A 20,578-nucleotide genomic window follows, 5' to 3' on the forward strand; every position below is an offset into this window, starting at 1 on the left:
ATGAACTAGCTACAGTACAAAACTGAGGATTCATAATAAGCATATTTTACAGTAGGCATCAAACCTATCAATATCAACCTAATTAATGTGACATTAGTTTGCTTATTGCTGCTTATTATTGTCATTCAAGTACCAAGCCTTCCTGAGAACCATCTTGAGATGACCATGGAATCCTATGTTTTGCCCTTTTAACATAAAAGAAAGCATAAATATATTTGTATTGCCAGTGCTTTGATCATTCAGTCATTTTCCAACAGGACATTTGCATTTTTCTAGATAATAAATCTAGAAATTAAAATCAGTTTAAAATACCTTCAGAACTTCCAGCTAAAAGAACTGATTGATCTCCCTTCCACACTACAAGCATTTTCACTAGGCAAATACTTTTTGACCAAAATAAATTTGATGTAGGTCATTGAAGTAATTTGTGCTCATTTTAGTAGTTCAGTCTCCAAGACCATATGTGTTAGACCCAAACTCAAGTTCCATGTTTAAACCAGAGTTCAGACCCCAAGCTCAAAGCCACAGAATATCAGTTATTAATATTCTCTTGCAGAAAATGTTGAATGTGTCTGTGGTTTCTATTGCATCATCCACCATCCACCACAGTACAACTGTACCATTTTTTTAAACTAAGAGCTGGTTTGCATGACAGATTAAACTGTATATCTATATTGAAAGGACATGTGATGGAAAATTCCCAATCAGAAATTAATTTAAAGCCAAATTTTAAAGCCAAATGTGTCCATTTGGCCCTAAGAAACAAAACAGTGTTGTATTTCCTGCAGACGACACAAACCAGAAGCAAGTATATTTTACACACAATAAAAGATTGACAGAACAATCTTAAGCTGTCAAACAGATTTAAACATTCAATAAGCCAAAAAGAAAGAATAGAATAGCAAAAAGAATAGAATAAAATTTGAATTTGAAAAGAATAGCGATTTAGTTCAAGTGTTCAGCATGGCATGTCGGTAGAAAGTCTCACTAAATCAACATTGATAAATGCAAAATGTCAAAGGAACACACTTTAATCAGCACTGGTGTATGAATACAGTATTGAACTGTGGTGTGTCATCCTGTTTAACTGCATAACCTGGTTCCTTCCTAACAGGATGTAAACCTCTGCGCCGATAATCATCACAACCAGTTCAAACTCTGATCAGATCAAAAGTGTACTTTGAGATCTAATTTTAGAGGGTCTTATACCACACATTTTATCCCACTATATATAAAAACATGTACCTAAGCCAGCACTGAAAGTGAATAAAAACCAGCACACTATAGCAAGTTTGTTTTTCATGAAGCTTCATGAAGCTGTGTGTTGTGTGTTAAGGTATCTTTTGGCTAGTATTAGCCAATTGATCAGCATTTTCAATCTGTAATATAGCAACAAAAGAAAAGAAAGAAGGGTTCTGAGAGTCAGCATCATCTTGTGGGTATCCCTGTTTTTGTAAAGACAACCTTGCTGTAATTGATGGATTCACTGTCACTCTCATCACTGGTGCTGATCCCACTGCTGGATACACTCTCTCTGGGCTTCCCCGTCATCCCGCCACTTTCACCCTCTTGGTCCTTGGTGTTCGATATGTTGCCAGGTTCACCTACGTTCACATAATCCTGGTCTTTGTCCGTGATCATATTCTCATAGTCCGGGCAGTTTTCAGCACAGACGTTTTCATAGTCTTCAGCCTTAAGTGAAGTTTTCAAACTCAGAAAATGGGGACTGAACTGAAACACACACAAACACACACACATTGTATTGCCTCTATATTTGGATGTATGAAATACAGTATATGAATATATGAAGCAGGACTCTCCCCTGTCTATCCCTACCCCAACTTCACTGCTCAGTTAGAAAAGCGTGCCATACAGGACTTCAGGAACAACATCTTAGAATTTCATACAGCTACAGAGGAAATTTGCCTAGCTGAAGTTTTGTGTTCTGCTAGCTTTTGAGCTATTGCTGGACGTTATTGTGAGCTACTGTTGGACGCTGGTCAAGGCAGCTATAGTGCAATGTTTGGACCCCTGCCCAGAGAAGCCCTGTTCTGCCTGCCCTGAGGCACAAAAGGGCTTACCAACCGCCATGAAAAGCTCTAAATTGGGCTGTTAAGCCCAGCACAAAGATGCTTGTACACCTGAGGCATCACTTTACAGTTAAGGTGATTACAACTCTTGAAAATCTCATGCAGAATTACATTGCAGATTATGTAATAACATTTCTTTTGTGCTGAAAACTGAAAATTCATGTAAACCAATATAAAATAATTATGTTTAAATATTCAGGGTGTGTTTAAATAATAATAAAAAATAATACATTTATTCCTATTACAGTTTTTTGCAGCTGGTAAGACCCAAAAAGTGGTCCTTATAGCACAATGTTTGAAAACACTAACCCATGTAGCCTATTGGATATAACCAATTAGTGGATATAACGACTCGCGGCGTGTGAGGGTGTAAGACCCCGCGCTGTGGAGGAGAACGTACGAGAGAATGAGAATGAGATTTTCACCTAGAGAAATTTGAAATATAATCTATCGAGGTGATAAAAGGATATAAGAAACACCAGAGCATCTTCCAAGAACAAAACCGAGAGTTTATTTTTAACTATAGCCGAAACTGAGCGGAACTTCAGTGGCGCACCGGTAAGGCAGAGCAACGGCTCTGCGTTTCTAACGGCAACGGAGTGGCAGCGACCAACAGTTGTTAGCAAGTGCTAACACAACAAAACAACAAAATAACGGTGCCGATACATACAACTGACAACAGACAGACAGACGGTTAAGGACAACATCACCCAAAAATGAAAAAAACGGTTTCAAACGGCCATTTGTTAAGTAGAACTTGCTTCCCTACCTACCAAACCATTGAGACTGTGTCTGTTAACCGTGGCAGATATAGGAATAACAGGGCGATATGTTTTAAAAATCGAATTAAAATTAAATTAAATAATCAACATGAAGTGAGCAGCAATATTAAGCTAAGGCTAGGACTTCTAAACATTAGATCGCTTGCATCAAAAGCTGTGATAGTAAACGAAATAATCTCAGATAACAGACTAAATGCACTCTGTTTAACAGAGACATGGGCTAGAGTAGACGAATATGTAAGTTTTAATGAAGCAGCTCCTCCTGGATACAGTTATGTTCATCAGCCCCGTATCACAGGGCGTGGAGGTGGAGTAGCCACAATATATAACACAGATATAGGTTTTACTGTAAAACCAACAATCTCTATTAACTCATTCGAGGCTTTGATAGGTGAAATAGGCGATAATCTCATAGGCAATAAAACAAAGCTTAAACTAGTGACCATCTATCGACCACCGGGTCCTTACTCAGAAGTTCTTAAGGAATTTGCTGAGTTTCTTTCGGAATTAGTTCTAACAATTGAAAGATTTGTAATTGTGGGTGATTTCAACATTCATTATGAAAATGAATCAGACCCACTGAAAACCGCGTTCGATTCCATCCTAGACTAAGTAGGTATAGCTCAAAATGTGACAGGGCCTACTCACCGCTGTAAACACACCTTAGACTTAATACTTACTTACGGGTTAAACATAGAACATTTGGCAATTATCCCCTAAAATGACGCCATTTCAGATCATTCCCTACTAATATATGAAATAGCTTTACCTACATCAGATGCGCCATACAAAAACCACGCGCACTATCACATCCGACACCGCAGCAACATTTATTAACATACTACCAGAACTACCGAACATTATGCCATTGCAGCCCAATGAATTAGAACAGGCAACACAACAGTTTTATTCCACACTCAGCAATACCTTAGACAGTGTAGCTCCAGTTAAAACAAAATTAGGGAGAAAAAGCTTGCACCATGGTATGACGACCACACTCGTCTTCTAAAACAGGCAGCTCGAGCAGCGGAGCGCAAATGGAGATACACCTCACTAGAAGTGTTTAGAATCGCATGGAAAGACGGCGTAGTCAAATATAAACATGCCCTAATAAAAGCTAGAGCCTCATATTATTCGACACTAATAGAAAACAACAAAAATAACCCTAGATTTCTCTTCGCGACTGTATCAAAACTAACAAGAAATATCAAGGACACTAGTTTTAATTTGGCACTTACACACACTAGTGATGAATTTTTAAACTTTTTTAGTAATAAAATAGATATTATCCGACTACAGAGTCATAATACATCACAGCCTAACCTCCAATCCAACCCCAGTAGTATAGGTATTAGTAGCTACGCATCCGAAAGTATTGCTGAGCTTCGATCCTATATCGCAAAAAGAGCTCACAACACTAATTCATTCGTCTAAGCCTACATCATGTATATTCGACCCAGTTCCAACCCGTCTATTCAAAGACCTACTCCCAACTATTGCAGGGCCCTTACTTAATATGATTAACAGTTCCCTTAACCTAGGATGTGTGCCCAAACAATTCAAATGCGCCGTAATTAGACCCTTGATTAAAAAACAGAATCTCGATCCGCAGATTCTAGCCAACTATAGACCAATTTCTAATCTCCCATTTATCTCTAAAATTCTAGAAAAAGCAGTTTACAATCAGTCAGACCCTCCAGAAAGTCGCAATGTTGCAATTTGCAACGCAACTTCAAGCAAACCCCGCAAATTCAGGGCGGTGTTGCAACTTCAGCCAGTCACCGCAACTTTCCCGCAAATTTGACCAATCACTGATGTCGTCTTGATGTGACGTCAACAAACTCCCGCCTTACTTCCGTATATACGTTCAAGAGGAGCGGACTGAAAGCAGCATGAGCGAAAATAACGGCAAAAAGATCGGGAAAAGCAGTATCCCGGTACACCACATGAAAGCGGGGATAAACTGTTTTTTTTTTTGTTTTCAGTGTTTTATTGTTTCACAACGATGGGTTCATACATGCATTTCCAACAAGTTTAACATTTCTAGCACCAGCCCATCCACTCCAAGTGATTTTTCATAGTCTTTTAAGGGAAAGTCCATTTCTGCCACCGAGCTGTTGCACTTCGAGGGATCATTTCAAGAAAGTGAGAGGGATCATTGTGCATTCTCTGTCCCAACACCTGTGTTTCAGGGGACGGGGCATACAAAATCTTGAGAGGGATCATTCCTGCCCAAACTATTTCATACCACATAGAGCACATATGTCAAAGTTAAGGCCCGCAGGCCAGATCCGACCCGCGAATTGATTATCTATGGCCCCCTGGATGATATTTAATTACTATTAGAACCGGCCCGCACGCCACAGCAGCCCGATGGTGTTTTAAATAGGTAAATAGATAATTAAAATGGACTACTAAATAGAGGAAACCATACAACATTTACTCCCTATTGAAATGTACTCACAAAAAAGCAAAAACACACCGCAACTTCCATCGCAATTTTTTTTTAAAACACCCGCAACATCAAACATTTTAGCCCGCAACAATCACAAAAAAGGCCCGCGAAATCCTGGTGGGACTGATCAGTTAAATCATTATCTCCAATCAAATAGTATCCATGAAAAGTTCCAATCAGGATTTAGACCGAACCACAGCACTGAAACAGCTTTACTCAGGGTAGTGAATGATTTACTGATATTGTCAGATAATGGGCTCATCTCGTTCCTTATACTGTTAGATCTTAGCGCAGCTTTTGATACTGTAGACCACAACATTTTGCTGGATCGACTAGAAAACACAGTAGGTATTAAAGGAGTTGCACTCTCCTGGTTTAGATCATATCTGACCGACCGCTTCCAATGTGTGTTAATAATAAAACATCTAAATCTGTTCAGGTTAAATATGGTGTCTCACAAGGGACAGTCCTAGGACCACTTCTATTTACACTTTACATGTTACCCTTAGGCGAGTTTATGCATAAGCACGACATCAGTTTCCACTCCGACGCAGACGTCACTCAATTATATTTATCGGCTAAACCCGATGATTTAGGTGTAAACAGTACAATCAAGAAGTGTGTAGAAGAGATAAAACATTGGATGGCGTGTAACTTTCTAGCACTAAATCCAGAGCTAATAATAGTTGGGTCTAGGGCAGTGAGAGACAAGATACGTAATGTAGCATTGAATCTACATTCCTTTACTATAACCCCCAGTGCAGAGGTAAAGAACTTAGGTGACACAATAGACCCAGATCTCTCGTTCGATACACACATTAATAATATAACTAGGGTAGCGTTCTTTCACTTACGCAACATTGCTAAAATTAGAAATATATTAAATACTAGTGATGCGGAAAAGCTAATCCATGCATTCATATCCTCTCGCCTAGATTATTGCAATAGTCTTCTAGCTGGATGTTCTGGTAAATCGATAAACAAACTCCAGCTTGTTCAGAACGCAGCAGCGCGAGTTTTAACGAAAACTAAAAAATTTATCACATTAGTCCCGTACTATCGTCATTACATTGGCTGCCAGTTAGATTCCGTATTGACTATAAAATACTCTTATTAACATATAAAACACTGCATGGCTTAGCTCCAGAGTATCTTAGTGAACTTATTGATCATTACAATCCAGCACGTTCACTTCGTTCACAGGACGCAGGCTTATTAACTGTTCCTAGGATCAAAAAGATCACAGCAGGTGGAAGAGCCTTTTCTTCTAAAGCTCCACAACTGTGGAATAATCTTCCTGCCTTTATTCGGGACTCAGACACAGTCTCAATGTTTAAAACTCAACTAAAGACTTATCTGTTTAGTTTGGCCTTTGAATAATCTGTTACATATTTACCACATCACATATCTTTCTTCTCCGAGGTTCACTTGGGGAGTAACACTGCAGTTGGAGCCTACAATTCCAGTATCATCGCTCCGGAATGAACGGAATGAAAACATGGCGTTCATCATAAGACATTTACTTTGACAATATCAACACCCAAAACTTTCATTCTAGTTACCTTATACTTAGCCTGATTGTGTGATTTATTTGTAACTTGTGTATTAGTCTGTATAATTTGTTTTTGTGTAATTTGTGTGTTAATGGGCCGCCCAATGGAGGATGGGTTCCCTTTTGAGTCTTGGTCCTCCCAAGGTTTCTTCCTATTCCCCACCATCTAGGGAGTTTTTCCTTGCCACTGTCGCCTTTGGCTTGCTCATTTGGGATTTGGACCCATAGTATTGTTAACCTTGTAAATCCTGTAAAGCGCTTTGTGACAACATATGTTGTGAAAAGCGCTATACAAATATATTTGATTTGATTTGATTTATTGACCTGGTGCACTAAACCTTAAGCACATGCTCTGCCTTACACTCATTTAGATATGCTTAAACACACTTTGTGCAAAACATTAAACACAGTTCTTCACATAAGACTGAAAACCATGTGTTTCTTTTGGAAAACACTGCCACGCAACTGCTACACTCACCTACCAATATCCATACCCAGTTCTCACATGTTAAAACACTTCTAGTTAATTTTTACAAATTTTTAGACATGAAAGCCTAATCTCTATAAAGAGGCCACAAGTTGCAAAATTGCATAGAGATGATGATGAAGAGTATGAGAATGAGGAAGAGGATGAGCAACCATAATGGATGAGATCAGAGCCACTCTGGTTGACTTAAGTGGTCAAGCATGCGTTGGGTTTTCTGGAGGCAAAGGGTCCAACCTTATCTGTGCTGCTACACTGTAGCATCATCCAGACATTTCAAAATGAGAATAGATAAGTAGACCTCTATACATACTACATCATGTACTAGACTAGCCCCTGGTGGGTGGCTATCCACCTCAGAACAGAGACTATCGTCAATATGGTCAGAGCAAACAACTGCATACATTTCCGACAACTACAACAGCACATCATTACTGGCAACGTCATCAGCAACATCCAATCAGTGAGTCTTTCCGGACTGGGCCAGTGACAGTGTGAAACACCTGCGCTATGAATTTGCCTGCACTCATCATCATGCCACTCTTGGTCCCTACAACACTGTGCACATCATCACCTTCTTCAACACAGAGCACAACATACTCATCCTCCATCACCAGGGGGATGAACCAGAACAGTCCAGGTTTGTCGTCTGGGACAACACGTTTGCACCGGGCTGCTCAAGTACAAACTGGTTCACTGAACAGCCCCGATTTGTTATGCTTCACCTCCGCCAAACTCTCCATTACCGTTGAGTTCTTTTTGGCATGGAGGTGGTCGCCAACCCCACCAGTGTAAATATATTTTACAGGTGATGGAGGAAGCTTGAGGTTATTTTGTCTTTTTGTTTTTCTTTTTTTGTTGTTTTTGTTGTTTGCTGTCCATGTGTTTACAGTATATACAGCATGTGTTGCAGAACCAAAAAAAAAAAAAAAAAAAAAACCCTTCCCCTTGTAATTGCGTTTTACTTTATAATGTAAATGTACTGAATATGCATAAATAACCTCAATATTTGTGAATATTCATGTATATGTGAGACTGATCTCATCTGATATTTGTGTGTAGCATTTAGATGCAAAAATATGGTTTTGGCAAGAGTTGCAAGAGTTTTGGTTGAAGTGTGTGTAGCATTGGCTGCTGTGTGTTAAGTTTCGAAAAAAGAGACATAGATTCAGAAATTGGGTGTTAGTGTCTGCAAAAAATGGTAATTAAATATGATTATTCATATGCATATACTCACATATATACTTTTGTGTGTGTGGGTGTGTGTGTGTGTGTGTGTGTTTGTGCTTGTGTGCATGCATGTGCGTGTGTGTATTCGTGCATGCATGCGTGTGTGTGTGAGTGTGTGGTGTGTGTATATGTGTGGGTGTGTGCGTGTGTGTGTGTGAGTGTGTGTGTGTGCGTGTGTGGTGTGTGTGCATGTGTGGTGTGTGTGTGAGTGCGTGTGTGTGTGCGTGTGTGAGTGTGTGTTTGTGTGTGTGCGTGTGTGGGGTGTGTGCATGTGTGTGTGAGTGTGGGTGGTGTGTGTGTGTGGGTGTGTGTTTGTACTTGTATGTGTGCGTGCATGCGTGTGTGTGCATGCATGTGTGTGTGTGTTGTGTGTGTTTGTACTTGTATGTGTGCGTGCATGTGTGTGTGCGTGTGTGTGTGTGTGTGCATGTGTGTGTGAGTGTGTGGTGTGTGTGTGCGCATGTGTGTGTGTATATGTGTGTTATCTTCATTTCCCTTTTCCACAGTAAAGCTGTACCACAAGCAAACATACCAGATCAGCAGAGCTGTCTGAGCTGGTGGAAGACGAGTCCTCCGAGTCCTCTGAGTCCTCAGCAGCTGGGGCTTCAAAATAAAAGAGCCCCATTAAGTGTAGGAAGGGGAAGGTGTTCTGAGTGGTAATGTGAAGAACAGAAAGGTCTGTACTGTAGGTTTGGAGAGGGAGAGCGACGAGGTCGTTACTATGATTCACAGGCTGTGAGTTGCTTAGATTGTTTATGTGGAAACTGCCTCCTCCAAAATTAGCATCATGAACACGTTCTGAAAATCCACCCAAAATAGAAATACATTTAGAATCTTTTACTGCATCAGTTTTCAATTTATTCCAGAAGCTCATATAAAAATTTTACATTTATAAAACTATTAAGAGATTTAATTAGAATTTTACATGGACGTACCACTGAACCTTTTAGAGAGAACTTTGAGTAGGACGATCAGCAGAGTGATGACTATGACAATGAGGAGACAGATGATGCCATAGAGTACAGGAGACTGACCGAAACTAAAGCCAGAAGCACACAAAGGTACACAGCTCACACTCCACATGACAGCAGGGTGTGTCTTTACACACTCCACACGACAGCAGGGTGTGTCTTTACACACTCCACATGACAGCAGGGTGTGTCTTTACACAAACTGCTGGGGTGCTGAATCGTGCATCTTTACCTGTGAGCAGAAGTCTTCACAAGATTTGTCATGTCCATTCTCTTAGTCACAGTTAAGGCCGGTGAGACTGCTGAAGGAACCTGTAAACCTGCATATTGTGGTGAACACATTCAGTACTGGTGAGGCTTTCTGATGGCCCAGAATACTGCAGGCCTATGTAAGCATTCATATATCTGAATAGAGTCATACCTTGTATAATTAGATGCACGTCTGCAGTTACATTCCCCTGGGTATGATCGTTACATCCACACTGATAAAGTCCAGCATCTGTCATCTCAAGATGCTCAATGATTACATTAAAAAAGTCATAATAGTCTATAATTCTCATCCTGTGATGGTTTTGACTTGAGCTCCTTGAGCTCAACAAAATAATGTCACATGCTCCGTGAGAGTTCATCTTGCACCAGAACTTGGATGTAATAACAAAGTTACTGGAGTAGTTACAGCGTATTTCTACAGAGTGTCCTTCTAAGCCATTAACATATTGTGGTGCTTTCAACCCAACTATCAATGTTACTGTAGCCTCACTGTATGTTTGATTTGACTTTTCCACTCTACATGTGCAAGATATTCTTATATAATACATACTCACAGAAAGTTTCAAGAACAACACAGACTGTGTTCTATTGTCTATTACAGTAAAACCGTAGGTGTCGGTTTCACAGTTCCAGGTTTTTTCTGCATCCAGATATTCCTGGATATATTTACATGCAATAATGACATATTCATCTGGCATCACATTGACAGTACCAGGCACGCTGAGGCCATTCTGATTCTTGAGTACCTGGAGGTCAATAGAGTGTGACTGGACACCAGTTTTGCATGTAACCACACAGCGGTACTTTCCACTGTCATTGGGCTTTAGACGATATTTCACCAGAGAAAATGTGTCCCTCTGAATGTGGAAGTCTGTCCATGAGTCAGTTCTCATCAGGCATTTCCCATCCTGGGTTTCTTGACACCAGTGCTTTTGCCATTCATTCACTCCGAATGTACAGGACAAAATGGCTGATCCTCCCACCTTCCCCACCACTGCAGATGGATCACGGTCTGCACAAAGAGAAGAGTGTAAAGCACACACACACACACACACACACACACACACACACACACACACTGGGCCATACATACAGTGCCTCCAAGTAGTATTCAACCCCCTGCAGATTTTGCAGGTTTACACATTTGGAGATAACTTAGCCTTGGGACATTTAGACTGTAGATCAGCTTAGATGTGTGAAATGCACTGCAGCAAAAAAAAAAAATTAATATCTTAGTTTATTATTTTGTGAATTGTGAAATGTTCAATCAGAGGGTCAATTATTATTCAACCCCTCAAACCAGCAGAATTCTGTTGGGTTCCCTTAAGTATTTAGAAGTAATTTAGGCATAAAGAACAATGAGCTTCGCCTGCTTGGATTCATTATCTGTTTTGTCCTGACTTTTCTGACTAGAAAAACTAAAAAACTTGTGAACAGCACTCATGCATGGTCAACATGGCAGAGACTAAGAAGCATTCCAAGGTCATCAGAGACAAAATTGTGGAGGGTCACAAGGCTGGCAAGCGGTACAAAACTCTTTCCAAGGAGTTGGGCCTACCTGTCTCCACCTTTGGGAGCTTCATCTGGAAGTGGAAGGCTTATGGAACTACTGTTAACCGTCCACGGCTTGGACATCCTTCCAAAGTTTCCTTTCATTGTTTCCTTTCATTCATCATTTGTATATGGACCCCTCTGATAAAGCCTTGGTCATCCTTTGGCCATCCCTTGAAAAAAAGTCTACCTCCGCCACTGATGAGGTGCCCAAAGAACCTAGATGAGTTGGAGACGATCTGCATGGAGGAGTGGGCCAAAATGACTACAGAGACTTGTGCTGGCCTGATCAGGTTTATAAAAAACGATTAATAGCTGTAATTGCAGATAAGGGGTTTTCCACAAAATATTAAACCAAGGGGTTGAATAATAATTGACCCTAATGTTTATGTTTAAAATGTATTATATTTTACCTGAGCAACTTATATGTTAGGTTTTTATTATTTAAGCATTTGTTAATAAATGCTACTCTTGTTCAAAGTTTGAAGGCTCTAACTTATTTGCAACTTGTTAAATTCGCAAAATCTGCAGGGGGTTGAATATTACTTGGAGGCACTGTATATACATGTGTACACACACACACGCCTGGCATCACACATATATACATGTACACATTCACACACACACACACACTGGCCCATACACACATGTACACACACAAGCCCATCCATATATTCATGTATACACACACATAAACACATACACCTTTCCAACCATATATACATGTACACACACACACAATCTGTTACTTACTTGGTAATACTTGAAGAACAAAATTTTCCTCATGGTATTTATTTAGTTTAAAATAATATTGCCCTGAATCCTTGGGGCTAAGAGAAGATATTGTGACTTCTATCCTGTAAAATCCATTCTGTGTTCGGAAGGTCACTTTAGTGTACTTAAATAATTCACAGTCCTTAGACCAACAGGCCATCCTGTTCCTACACTTACATGACTCAATAATGTTGCGATATTCTGAATTCACAAAGGAATATGTTAGTGAGCTTCCACTGTTCACTATGAAGATTTTTTGTTCTGCTGTTTTTGTACCTGGAAGTGTAAAACCATAGCACACTTTAGTAATATTAAATGTAATAACCATAACCTGTTCATCAAAAAGCCTATTTTTGTTGCTGTTTCTCAAAAAGTCAAAAAGAAAAATCTCATCTGTAGAATCTAAATATAAATTGTTCTTATACTGTTTTAAAATTTTGTTTCATGCACCATCAGAAACCTCTTTCCCTTACTAAAATAATAATAAAATGAAAACAAATAAAAATGTAAAACATTATACAAATGAAAACATCAAATCAACAAATGTAACATTTTATTTAGTTTAAGTTTGAGATAACTGTCTATAAATAAATAAGTTCCTTAATGATCAAATAAAGAACAAACATAAAGGAAACCTTTGGTCATCGGCCTTACCTGATAGACTCAAAACGAACAGACTGAGTGGAATAATGACAAGAGGATCCATATTAATCCTGCTGGTTTTACGTATTCATTGAGCATAATTTAAAAAGTTGTTTAATGTCTAAAATGCTTTTAAAGCTGATTCTAATTAAACTGAAGCTCCATCTTCTGAAACCACACTCAAAGCATCTGAAGCATCTAAGGACACACAGCTTATGTCAGTGGAAACTTGTGGTGAGGCAGTGTGGCGGTTAACAGCAGAAAACATCTAAAGAGGAATTAGAGTCTGACTCTGTGTCTCCCTCCTGAATGTTTCGATATATACTACATCTAAAGAGGAATTAGAGTCTGACTCTGTGTCTCCCTCCTGAATGTTTCAGTATGTACTACATCTAAAGAGGAATTAGAGTTTGATTCTATGTGTCTCTCTCCTGAATGCATCTGGAGAGGTATTGCAGATTTATTGTGTTTGTCATTAAATGTGTGCAAATACTCTACATCAGTGTTTCCCAAAGTGGGGGGTGCACCCCCTAGGTGGGGCGCGGAGCTATTGCAGGGGGGGCGTAAAAAGTAAAACATGTGCACATGTGGGGGGTGTGTGTAAGGGGGGAGGGGACGCAAAAATATTCTCATCTACTAAAGGGGGGCACGGCAGAAAATGTTTGGGAACCACTGCTCTACATGAACATATACATATTTATCATTAAGCAAAATATAATTATAGAAATCATATTGTAATGAATCATTACTACTTACATGTAATTTGACTAGAATGAAAAAAAATGAAACTGAAAGTTTTACATATCAGGTATCAAAGATTAAGAAGTTTATTAAATATGTAGAAGACATAAAACAACTTTGTGTCAATCATTCTTATAAACTACATGGTCCCGCCTCTCCCAAGCACAAACACTGCCAGTACTATATATCACCCATAAATGTGGGAGTTTCAGACATTACTAATGGCTAACCGGACTCAGGATGCTATACACAGGCGTAAATGGCAGGATCTCCTTAGCCATGCATTCATTTCCCATAGCGCAGGCCAAAGGAATTGAGGTTATAGGATGCGGGATCATGTCTCCGCTTCACTTCTGGATGAGGCTTTTGCAGGTACCACCACCAAGGCCTCCTGGGCAGGGCTGAGGTCAGCTGTGGGAGGCCCATGTTCACGAGAAGATGGGGCGAAAGTCTGGAGGCTGGGGGTCCAGGAAGATCACCTGTTCCCCGCAGAGCCCGAAGGACTTCCTCCACTCCACCTTCATCTACAGGGAAGATGGAGGCACTTTAGTGCAGGACTCACTGGAGAAATGAGACGAGGTCAATTAAAGTTACACTTTGAAGACTTTTAAATAGTCTTCAAAATGGGAGATGGTAGCCATAGTAAAAATAATGGTGAAAATGCAAGAAGCAAGGTTTACTGATATTTTTAAAAGGCACTGATGTTTATGTTTGTGGTTAGGGTTTCCAAACCATGCTTTGACTGTTTATGTCTTCTGACACTATAAATGTATCAAGTGTGACTATATGAAAATTTAAAATAAGTGTGAACTTTAATATTAATATTTAGTGATATAGCTTGTAAAAACGTGACTCTGTACGGGTACCTTCAGAGTGGCTGGAGTAGGCCCCACTGGGATAGGTCTGCCCAAGTGAAACTGATACCATGAGTACCACAGTAAGCAGAAGCATGTTCAGTATTCCCTCACTTCCTATAAATATATAGAATAATCAGACAACCACAGATAAACCACACCAATTATCCTCCAAGGAATCAGGCAATTTTACAGAGGCAGTTCGAAGAAAGGGTGGGACTCTGAAACCTACTCGTCTCTTGATGAGTGAACATTTCCTGTCAATGCCTACACACTCACTCTCTCTCTCTCTCTCACACACACACACACACACACACACACACACACACACACACACACACACACACACACTCACGCACACACACTCACGCACACACACAATCACTCAACCAAAAACACACTCACACACACCCACACACACACCCACACACACATACACACACACACACACACACACACACACACACACACACACACACACACACACACACACACACACACACACACAACAGTATCCTGGACTAGCGTCTTGGGATTGCGCTCTTTATCTAAAGTTGGGAGTACCACCAAATTACGTTAGCTTACCATCTCCCTACTGCTCACAGAGCTGCTAGACCAGACTGCTGTTCGCTCATCACCTCAGTGTTCCCCGTTTGTTCACACACACACACACACACATGCACACACATGCACACACACACACACACACACACACACACATACAAATGCATGCAAACACACATTACACATTTATAAATGTTCATGCACGCACTCACACACATACAAACATGTATGCACACATAAACACACGCAGACAGACACACCACAGCTACACATGCCCGCCACACACACTCACACCCATACACACACACACACACACACACACACACACACACACACACACACACACACACACACACACACACACACACTTCAGAAATGTCAATAGACACCATCAAAGGCCTTTGACGTCACCCATCCTCTCCCGCCCCAGTCAGTGTGCTCCTAGGATGTTTGTCTGAAAGGTTGCACTTCATACCAAACAAAGCTTATCATGAGAAGAGCTTTTATAAACTAATGTCATTTAAACTAATGACATTTTTTTAATCTAAGAAGCAGCTTTATTTTAAAAGATGCCTTAGCAGTCCCTGCAGGCCCGCCTCCCATAATTAAACCCATTCACTTTCATTTTGACTGCAGCTTGAAACTGTCAAAGTGCAACAACTGTCTAATAAAGAGCCCTATTAATGTTCATAGATGAACTAAGTTGCTGGTTTCCTTGTGCCAGTAACTGCAAGCAAGCTGAGTTAATCTCAGCTGAGTTAATCTCTTAGCATGTTTTCACATGGCTCACTGCAGATATTCAGCAACCAGTATTGTCAAAACATAACTACATACAAATGAGAAAATCTGCTGTCATGCAACACAATGAACCATGAAACACACTGGGTAAAAGCAGATAGAAGTAAACTTTGATTTAAAAAAAAGTGGTTTGTGCTTCAATAGCTCATAATCACACCACAAATCCATGGATCCATGCCAAATGTTGAACAGCAAGTAACTTACCTGTTTGAATGATTCCTAGTCAGATGGTAGGAAGATCTTTCTCTTTCATGCCCTCTTTCTCTCTGCCTTCCTTTTATACTCCAACATGTCCTGCGTCATGAGCATCTCAGCAGGCCGTAGTGAAGCTTCAGTTACCTGCATCACATCCCCATCTCTGAATATCTACCGGCCAGCCAATCATTGGAAAGACTACATAATCATAAAAACGCCTATATGGAATTTGTCATCTGTTCCCAATACAACTCAACAATAAAATGCATTTAAATTAGATTCTATTTTAGGACAGTTTTGACCACCAGAGAAGGGGAACTGGGGGGTCACATAATATGAACATTTGTTCTATTGAAATGTAAGCAGAGCACTAGAGAGTGGATCAAGGTTTCGAAACGATATGCAGTATTATGAGGAGATGATGACGAATGAAATCACAGAAGAGTCAGCACAGACAAACCCGTTTTTTAAGGTTCCATCCTTAGTTAATTAATTTTAAGTGCTTTATTTTAAAGCACAATTTTAATGCAGTGTATGAATCCTATACACTATTCATATAGTCAATAAAATGTAAGGGGTCTTATTTTATAACTTAATTTATTTAAAAAACTGTAAATATCTTTACAATACAATACAACCAATACAGAGAAACTCAGAATTAAATAATCTGATAGTCAGTTGGTCTGGTAGATGTGTATGTTTGATAGAGGTGTAGGTTTAGTAGACTGTGTGGCTTTGTTAGATGTGTATGTTTTATAGATAGGTGTGTTTAGTAGACGTGTATGTTTGGTAGACATGTAGGTTTGGTAGATGTGTGGATTTGGTAGACATGTAGGTCTGATAGACGTGTAGGTTTGGTAGATGTGCGGATGTGACTGATGTGTGGGTTTATGGGTGTGGTACATGTGAGTGTTTGGTAGATGTGTGGAAGTGACTGATGTGTGGGTTTATGGGTGTGGTACATGTGAGGGTTTGGTAGATGTGCGGATGTGACTGATGTGTGGGTTTATGGGTGTGGTACATGTGAGTGGTAGATGTGTGGAAGTGACTGTTGTGTGGGTTTATGGGTGTGGTACATGTGTGGGTTTGGTAGATGTGCGGAAGTGACTGATGTGTGGGTTTATGGGTGTGGTACATGTTTGGGTTTGGTAGATGTGTGGATTTGGTAGACACGTAGGTCTGATAGACGTGTAGGTTTGGTAGATGTGCAGATGTGACTGATGTGTGGGTTTATGGATGTGGTACATGTTTGGGTTTGGTAGATGTGCGGAAGTGACTGATGTGTGGGTTTATGGGTGTGGTACATGTGAGTGTTTGGTAGATGTGCGGAAGTGACTGATGTGTGGGTTTATGAGTGTGGTACATGTGTGGGTTTGGTAGATGTGCGGATGTGACTGATGTGTGGGTTTATGGGTGTGGTACATGTTTGGGTTTGGTAGATTTGCGGAAGTGACTGATGTGTGGGTTTATGGGTGTGGTACATGTGAGTGTTTGGTACAGGCATGAAAATAGTAAGGGGTTAAAAAGGTGAGAAAACTGGGGGGGGGGGGGGGGGGGGGGGGGGCGAAGAAAAACTCCCTATAGGGTGGGGATTAGGAAGAAACCTCGGGAGGACCAAGACTCAAAAGGGAACCCATCCTCCATTGGGCGGCCCGTTAACACAAGTCCGTGGTCGCAGGGTGGTTCCACAGTTCCACAGCAACAGTCAAGGCTCCTGTTCCCTGGCCAAGCAGCCTCAGTCCCCTCGGTGCAGGCGGTGGGCCTCAGGTGGGCCAGCATCAGCACGACCCCTCGTGCCAACGGCTCATCCAGCCCCGGCATCAGCACGTCCACCGGCAAGCCAGACCATCCCCCAGGTGCCTGCAGGTGCCTGTATCCAATCGTCTTGGGTGGAGGCATGCAAGAAGATAGAAATACAGACTGAGTGGACATGAATTTAAACCACCGTTGATTTAAATGTACATAGCTCACGTGCCAATGATGAGCATGTGGCTCCGGCAGGCTAATCTATAGCAGCATAACTAAAGGGAGGGGTTCAGAGGTGACCACAGGCATGAGGGCTCACTGAGACATTGCTTTCCAGTCAAGTCATAGTCACAACTAGAGTGATGCCATGACACAGCTGGATGACAGCATCAACATCTCAGATTACCAGAAGTCTCAACGTCTGGGGGCCCCTAAGCCCCTACACCTTACAAGGGAAATATTAGCTAAAGGCTTGATTAAATAGGTGAGTCTTAAGTCTAGATTTAAAGATTGGAACTGTGTTTATCTCATCATACAATTTACGTTGTAGTGTTTGCTTCAATTTTACATCCACTATGACAGTATTGGAATAGGTCTGAAAATTGTCTGGCCTACAGGTCAGAGCTCTCTGCCAAATCTGGCCCACAGAAAAATATAGTTGAATAGCCCTGCCTTAAGGCGTCCATTTCCTAAATCAAAATAATTTGACTGATTTTAGAACCACTGATGTAAGGCACACAGCTAACACTTACAGGAATTTCTGTCTATTCTGTAGTATACATTTTTACTTTTAATATTCTTCTTGTCATTTTCATATCCATGCTCAGGGCGATTCTGTTGCATGCAACCATGAAAAGACTTCTGGTAGGGATTGGGGGCTTTTAGATTTGCAGGAATGCATATGGTGGTAACTGGTTTGATTAATTGATTTCACTTGTATTATGTTTTATAAGGTGCTGATCCTGAAGGCCAAAAGAAGCTGACTGTCCCTGATGTGCTGAGGTGGCTTACAGGACAATCCCACAGCCACCTGCTTCTGTCAGAGCGACAAAGATTTAGAATAGCAATCCGTTTTGACCATTCTTGCCTAGACCGCATGCCACACCATACTGTGTGCTATCCAGTTGTGAGTGCATGTACAAATACCATTACCTTCCCTACAGCTCATCTTAACAATTTTGATGAGTTTCAGAAAAATATGTTGATTTCAATAAGATACGGTGCAGGATTCTACAGTATCTGACTTCCCATTATAGCTTTTAGCAATGCAATTACTATAAGGGATACAAGCCCTACTCTGTTCTATTGTATTCGTCGTTAAAACAATAATAAGAGGGTAAAACAACTGTGTGACATTGTTTACGTAAACCAGTGTTTAAAACCTCTGTTGTATTGCCATAGTTCAGTGGAGTACAATAACCATTTGGTATCATTGTAAGCTAAACCCTGGTCCTGGATGACCACTGCATATTTAGTTTCCCTAGCTCATCAATTAGTTCTTGAACTGAAATGGGTGTAAACAGTGTTAGAATGTTAGGCAAAACTAAAAAATATATTTTGCCTCTATATACAGTATAAAATAAATTGTTCAGATTAAATTGTTTAAAAAAACAAAAACAAAGAATAACAAATTAAATTGTTCAAATATGAGCAATACCAGCTGTCAGTCATTTTATGCTGAATTTTGTAAGACATTACAATAAAATACTGAGGTATTTTTGCAGACAACTGTCTCTTTGCTTATACTTTTTATTAACTATTCACTTAAATACTGTTGTACTGCTAAAACGTTTAGTTAAACAGTTTGTCTCATTCACATTTACACTGTGTTTCCATGCAAAACGCAATTCAAGACTGAGATGTAAATGTCTTGGCCATGGTTTTGTGATGGCCCGCAGGGGTTAATCACTCCAGCAAGGTCTTCTAGGCCTCGGCTGTTGAGAGGACAAGCGACCGATGGCAATACGGTCCCTGCAGCCATCTCCTCCTGTTGGCATTCAGTCTCAAGATCAAAGAAGCCCTATAAAGAAGAAACATTCAGGTTTATTATAGTGACAGTTTTAACACAGCACAAAAATTAAAAATTAAAACCACAATGATTATACTGAAGATACCTCAGAACAGTCTGGTGAGGAGACGGGATTCTGGATGCAGCCCGTTTCCCACAGTTGGTCGGGGGTTAGATTTTGCTCAGTGCAAAGTGGGTGGTTGTCCCATGTCGCAGATAAACTTTGTAGGTCTTCTCGGAGCCGGGGCAAGAAGATGTACTGTGCAGCAAACAGGTGACTGCTGTCAGCAGGATCCAGCAATCCTTCTTCCTCCAGACTGTGGAGCACATTGTAGTAGGTGCTAGTGACAGCCACCCACAGGTCTCTCCACAGACGCTCTATTCTGTTTAACACACACATACATATAGCAAGCTTTTATTCCCAGTGAGGTCAACATGCATGATCACAGCTCTGAGCAATACAACTGGTACAAACAAATGTGTATATATAAACAGTTTGATATGCTACAGTTTATACTTGGGTGCCTTTTACATTTGATTGATTGATTGATTGATAGATACTTTATTAATCCCCAATGGGGAAATTCAATTGTCCAACAGCACACATAAATACAATACGAACACTCAGATATACAGAACATACCATACCCAATTAAAGTGCTTAGTGAGTGCTTGATTAATAAGTACACCTATCGTATGTTGTTGTTTAGCAGCCTAACTCCTGCAGGAATGAATGATCGCCGGAACCTCTCAGTCTTGCAGCATAGAGAGAGGAGTCTATCACTGCGACAGCTCTTCTGAGCTACCAGAGTCCCATGCAGAGGGTGACTGCTGTTATTGAGGATGCCATGCATTAAACACCTCGTCCTCT

At 40.5% G+C, this 20,578-nt stretch overlaps 2 protein-coding genes across 2 annotated transcripts; both read right to left on the reverse strand.

Moving 5' to 3' along the window:
- Nucleotides 1-5: 5 nt before the first annotated feature.
- On the reverse strand, nucleotides 6-12,970 carry LOC143513007 (uncharacterized). Its single transcript, XM_077003917.1, has 8 exons — nucleotides 12,814-12,970; nucleotides 12,139-12,435; nucleotides 9,986-10,846; nucleotides 9,797-9,884; nucleotides 9,529-9,632; nucleotides 9,278-9,391; nucleotides 9,126-9,196; nucleotides 6-1,731 (listed from the first exon to the last, which is right to left on the reverse strand). The coding sequence occupies exons 1-8, from the start codon at nucleotides 12,863-12,865 to the stop codon at nucleotides 1,429-1,431; spliced, it is 1,890 nt and encodes a 629-aa protein (XP_076860032.1). The 5' UTR covers nucleotides 12,866-12,970; the 3' UTR covers nucleotides 6-1,428.
- A 712-nt stretch (nucleotides 12,971-13,682) lies between these two features.
- kiss1 (KiSS-1 metastasis suppressor) lies at nucleotides 13,683-14,509 on the reverse strand. The gene is made up of 2 exons (XM_077021935.1): nucleotides 14,409-14,509; nucleotides 13,683-14,066 (listed from the first exon to the last, which is right to left on the reverse strand). The coding sequence occupies exons 1-2, from the start codon at nucleotides 14,491-14,493 to the stop codon at nucleotides 13,828-13,830; spliced, it is 324 nt and encodes a 107-aa protein (XP_076878050.1). The 5' UTR covers nucleotides 14,494-14,509; the 3' UTR covers nucleotides 13,683-13,827.
- Between the last annotated feature and the right edge of the window lie 6,069 nt (nucleotides 14,510-20,578).

Source organism: Brachyhypopomus gauderio, chromosome 1, assembly GCF_052324685.1.
Source record: "Brachyhypopomus gauderio isolate BG-103 chromosome 1, BGAUD_0.2, whole genome shotgun sequence".
Classification (NCBI taxonomy): Eukaryota; Metazoa; Chordata; class Actinopteri; order Gymnotiformes; family Hypopomidae; genus Brachyhypopomus; species Brachyhypopomus gauderio.

What these genes read in the sequence shown, in the direction of transcription:
- LOC143513007 (XM_077003917.1), bottom strand. Translation starts at nt 12,865, where the DNA reads ATGGATCCTCTTGTCATTATTCCACTCAGTCTGTTCGTTTTGAGTCTA. An exon ending in GTTCGTTTTGAGTCTATCAG is followed by an intron (nt 12,436 to 12,813) that starts GTAAGGCCGATG and finishes TTACACTTCCAG; the next exon opens with GTACAAAAACAGCAGAACAA. An exon ending in CAGACAGCTCTGCTGATCTG is followed by an intron (nt 1,732 to 9,125) that starts GTATGTTTGCTT and finishes TGTGTGTTTCAG; the next exon opens with TTCAGTCCCCATTTTCTGAG.
- kiss1 (XM_077021935.1), bottom strand. Translation starts at nt 14,493, where the DNA reads ATGCTTCTGCTTACTGTGGTACTCATGGTATCAGTTTCACTTGGGCAG. An exon ending in CTACTCCAGCCACTCTGAAG is followed by an intron (nt 14,067 to 14,408) that starts GTACCCGTACAG and finishes TCTTCCCTGTAG; the next exon opens with ATGAAGGTGGAGTGGAGGAA.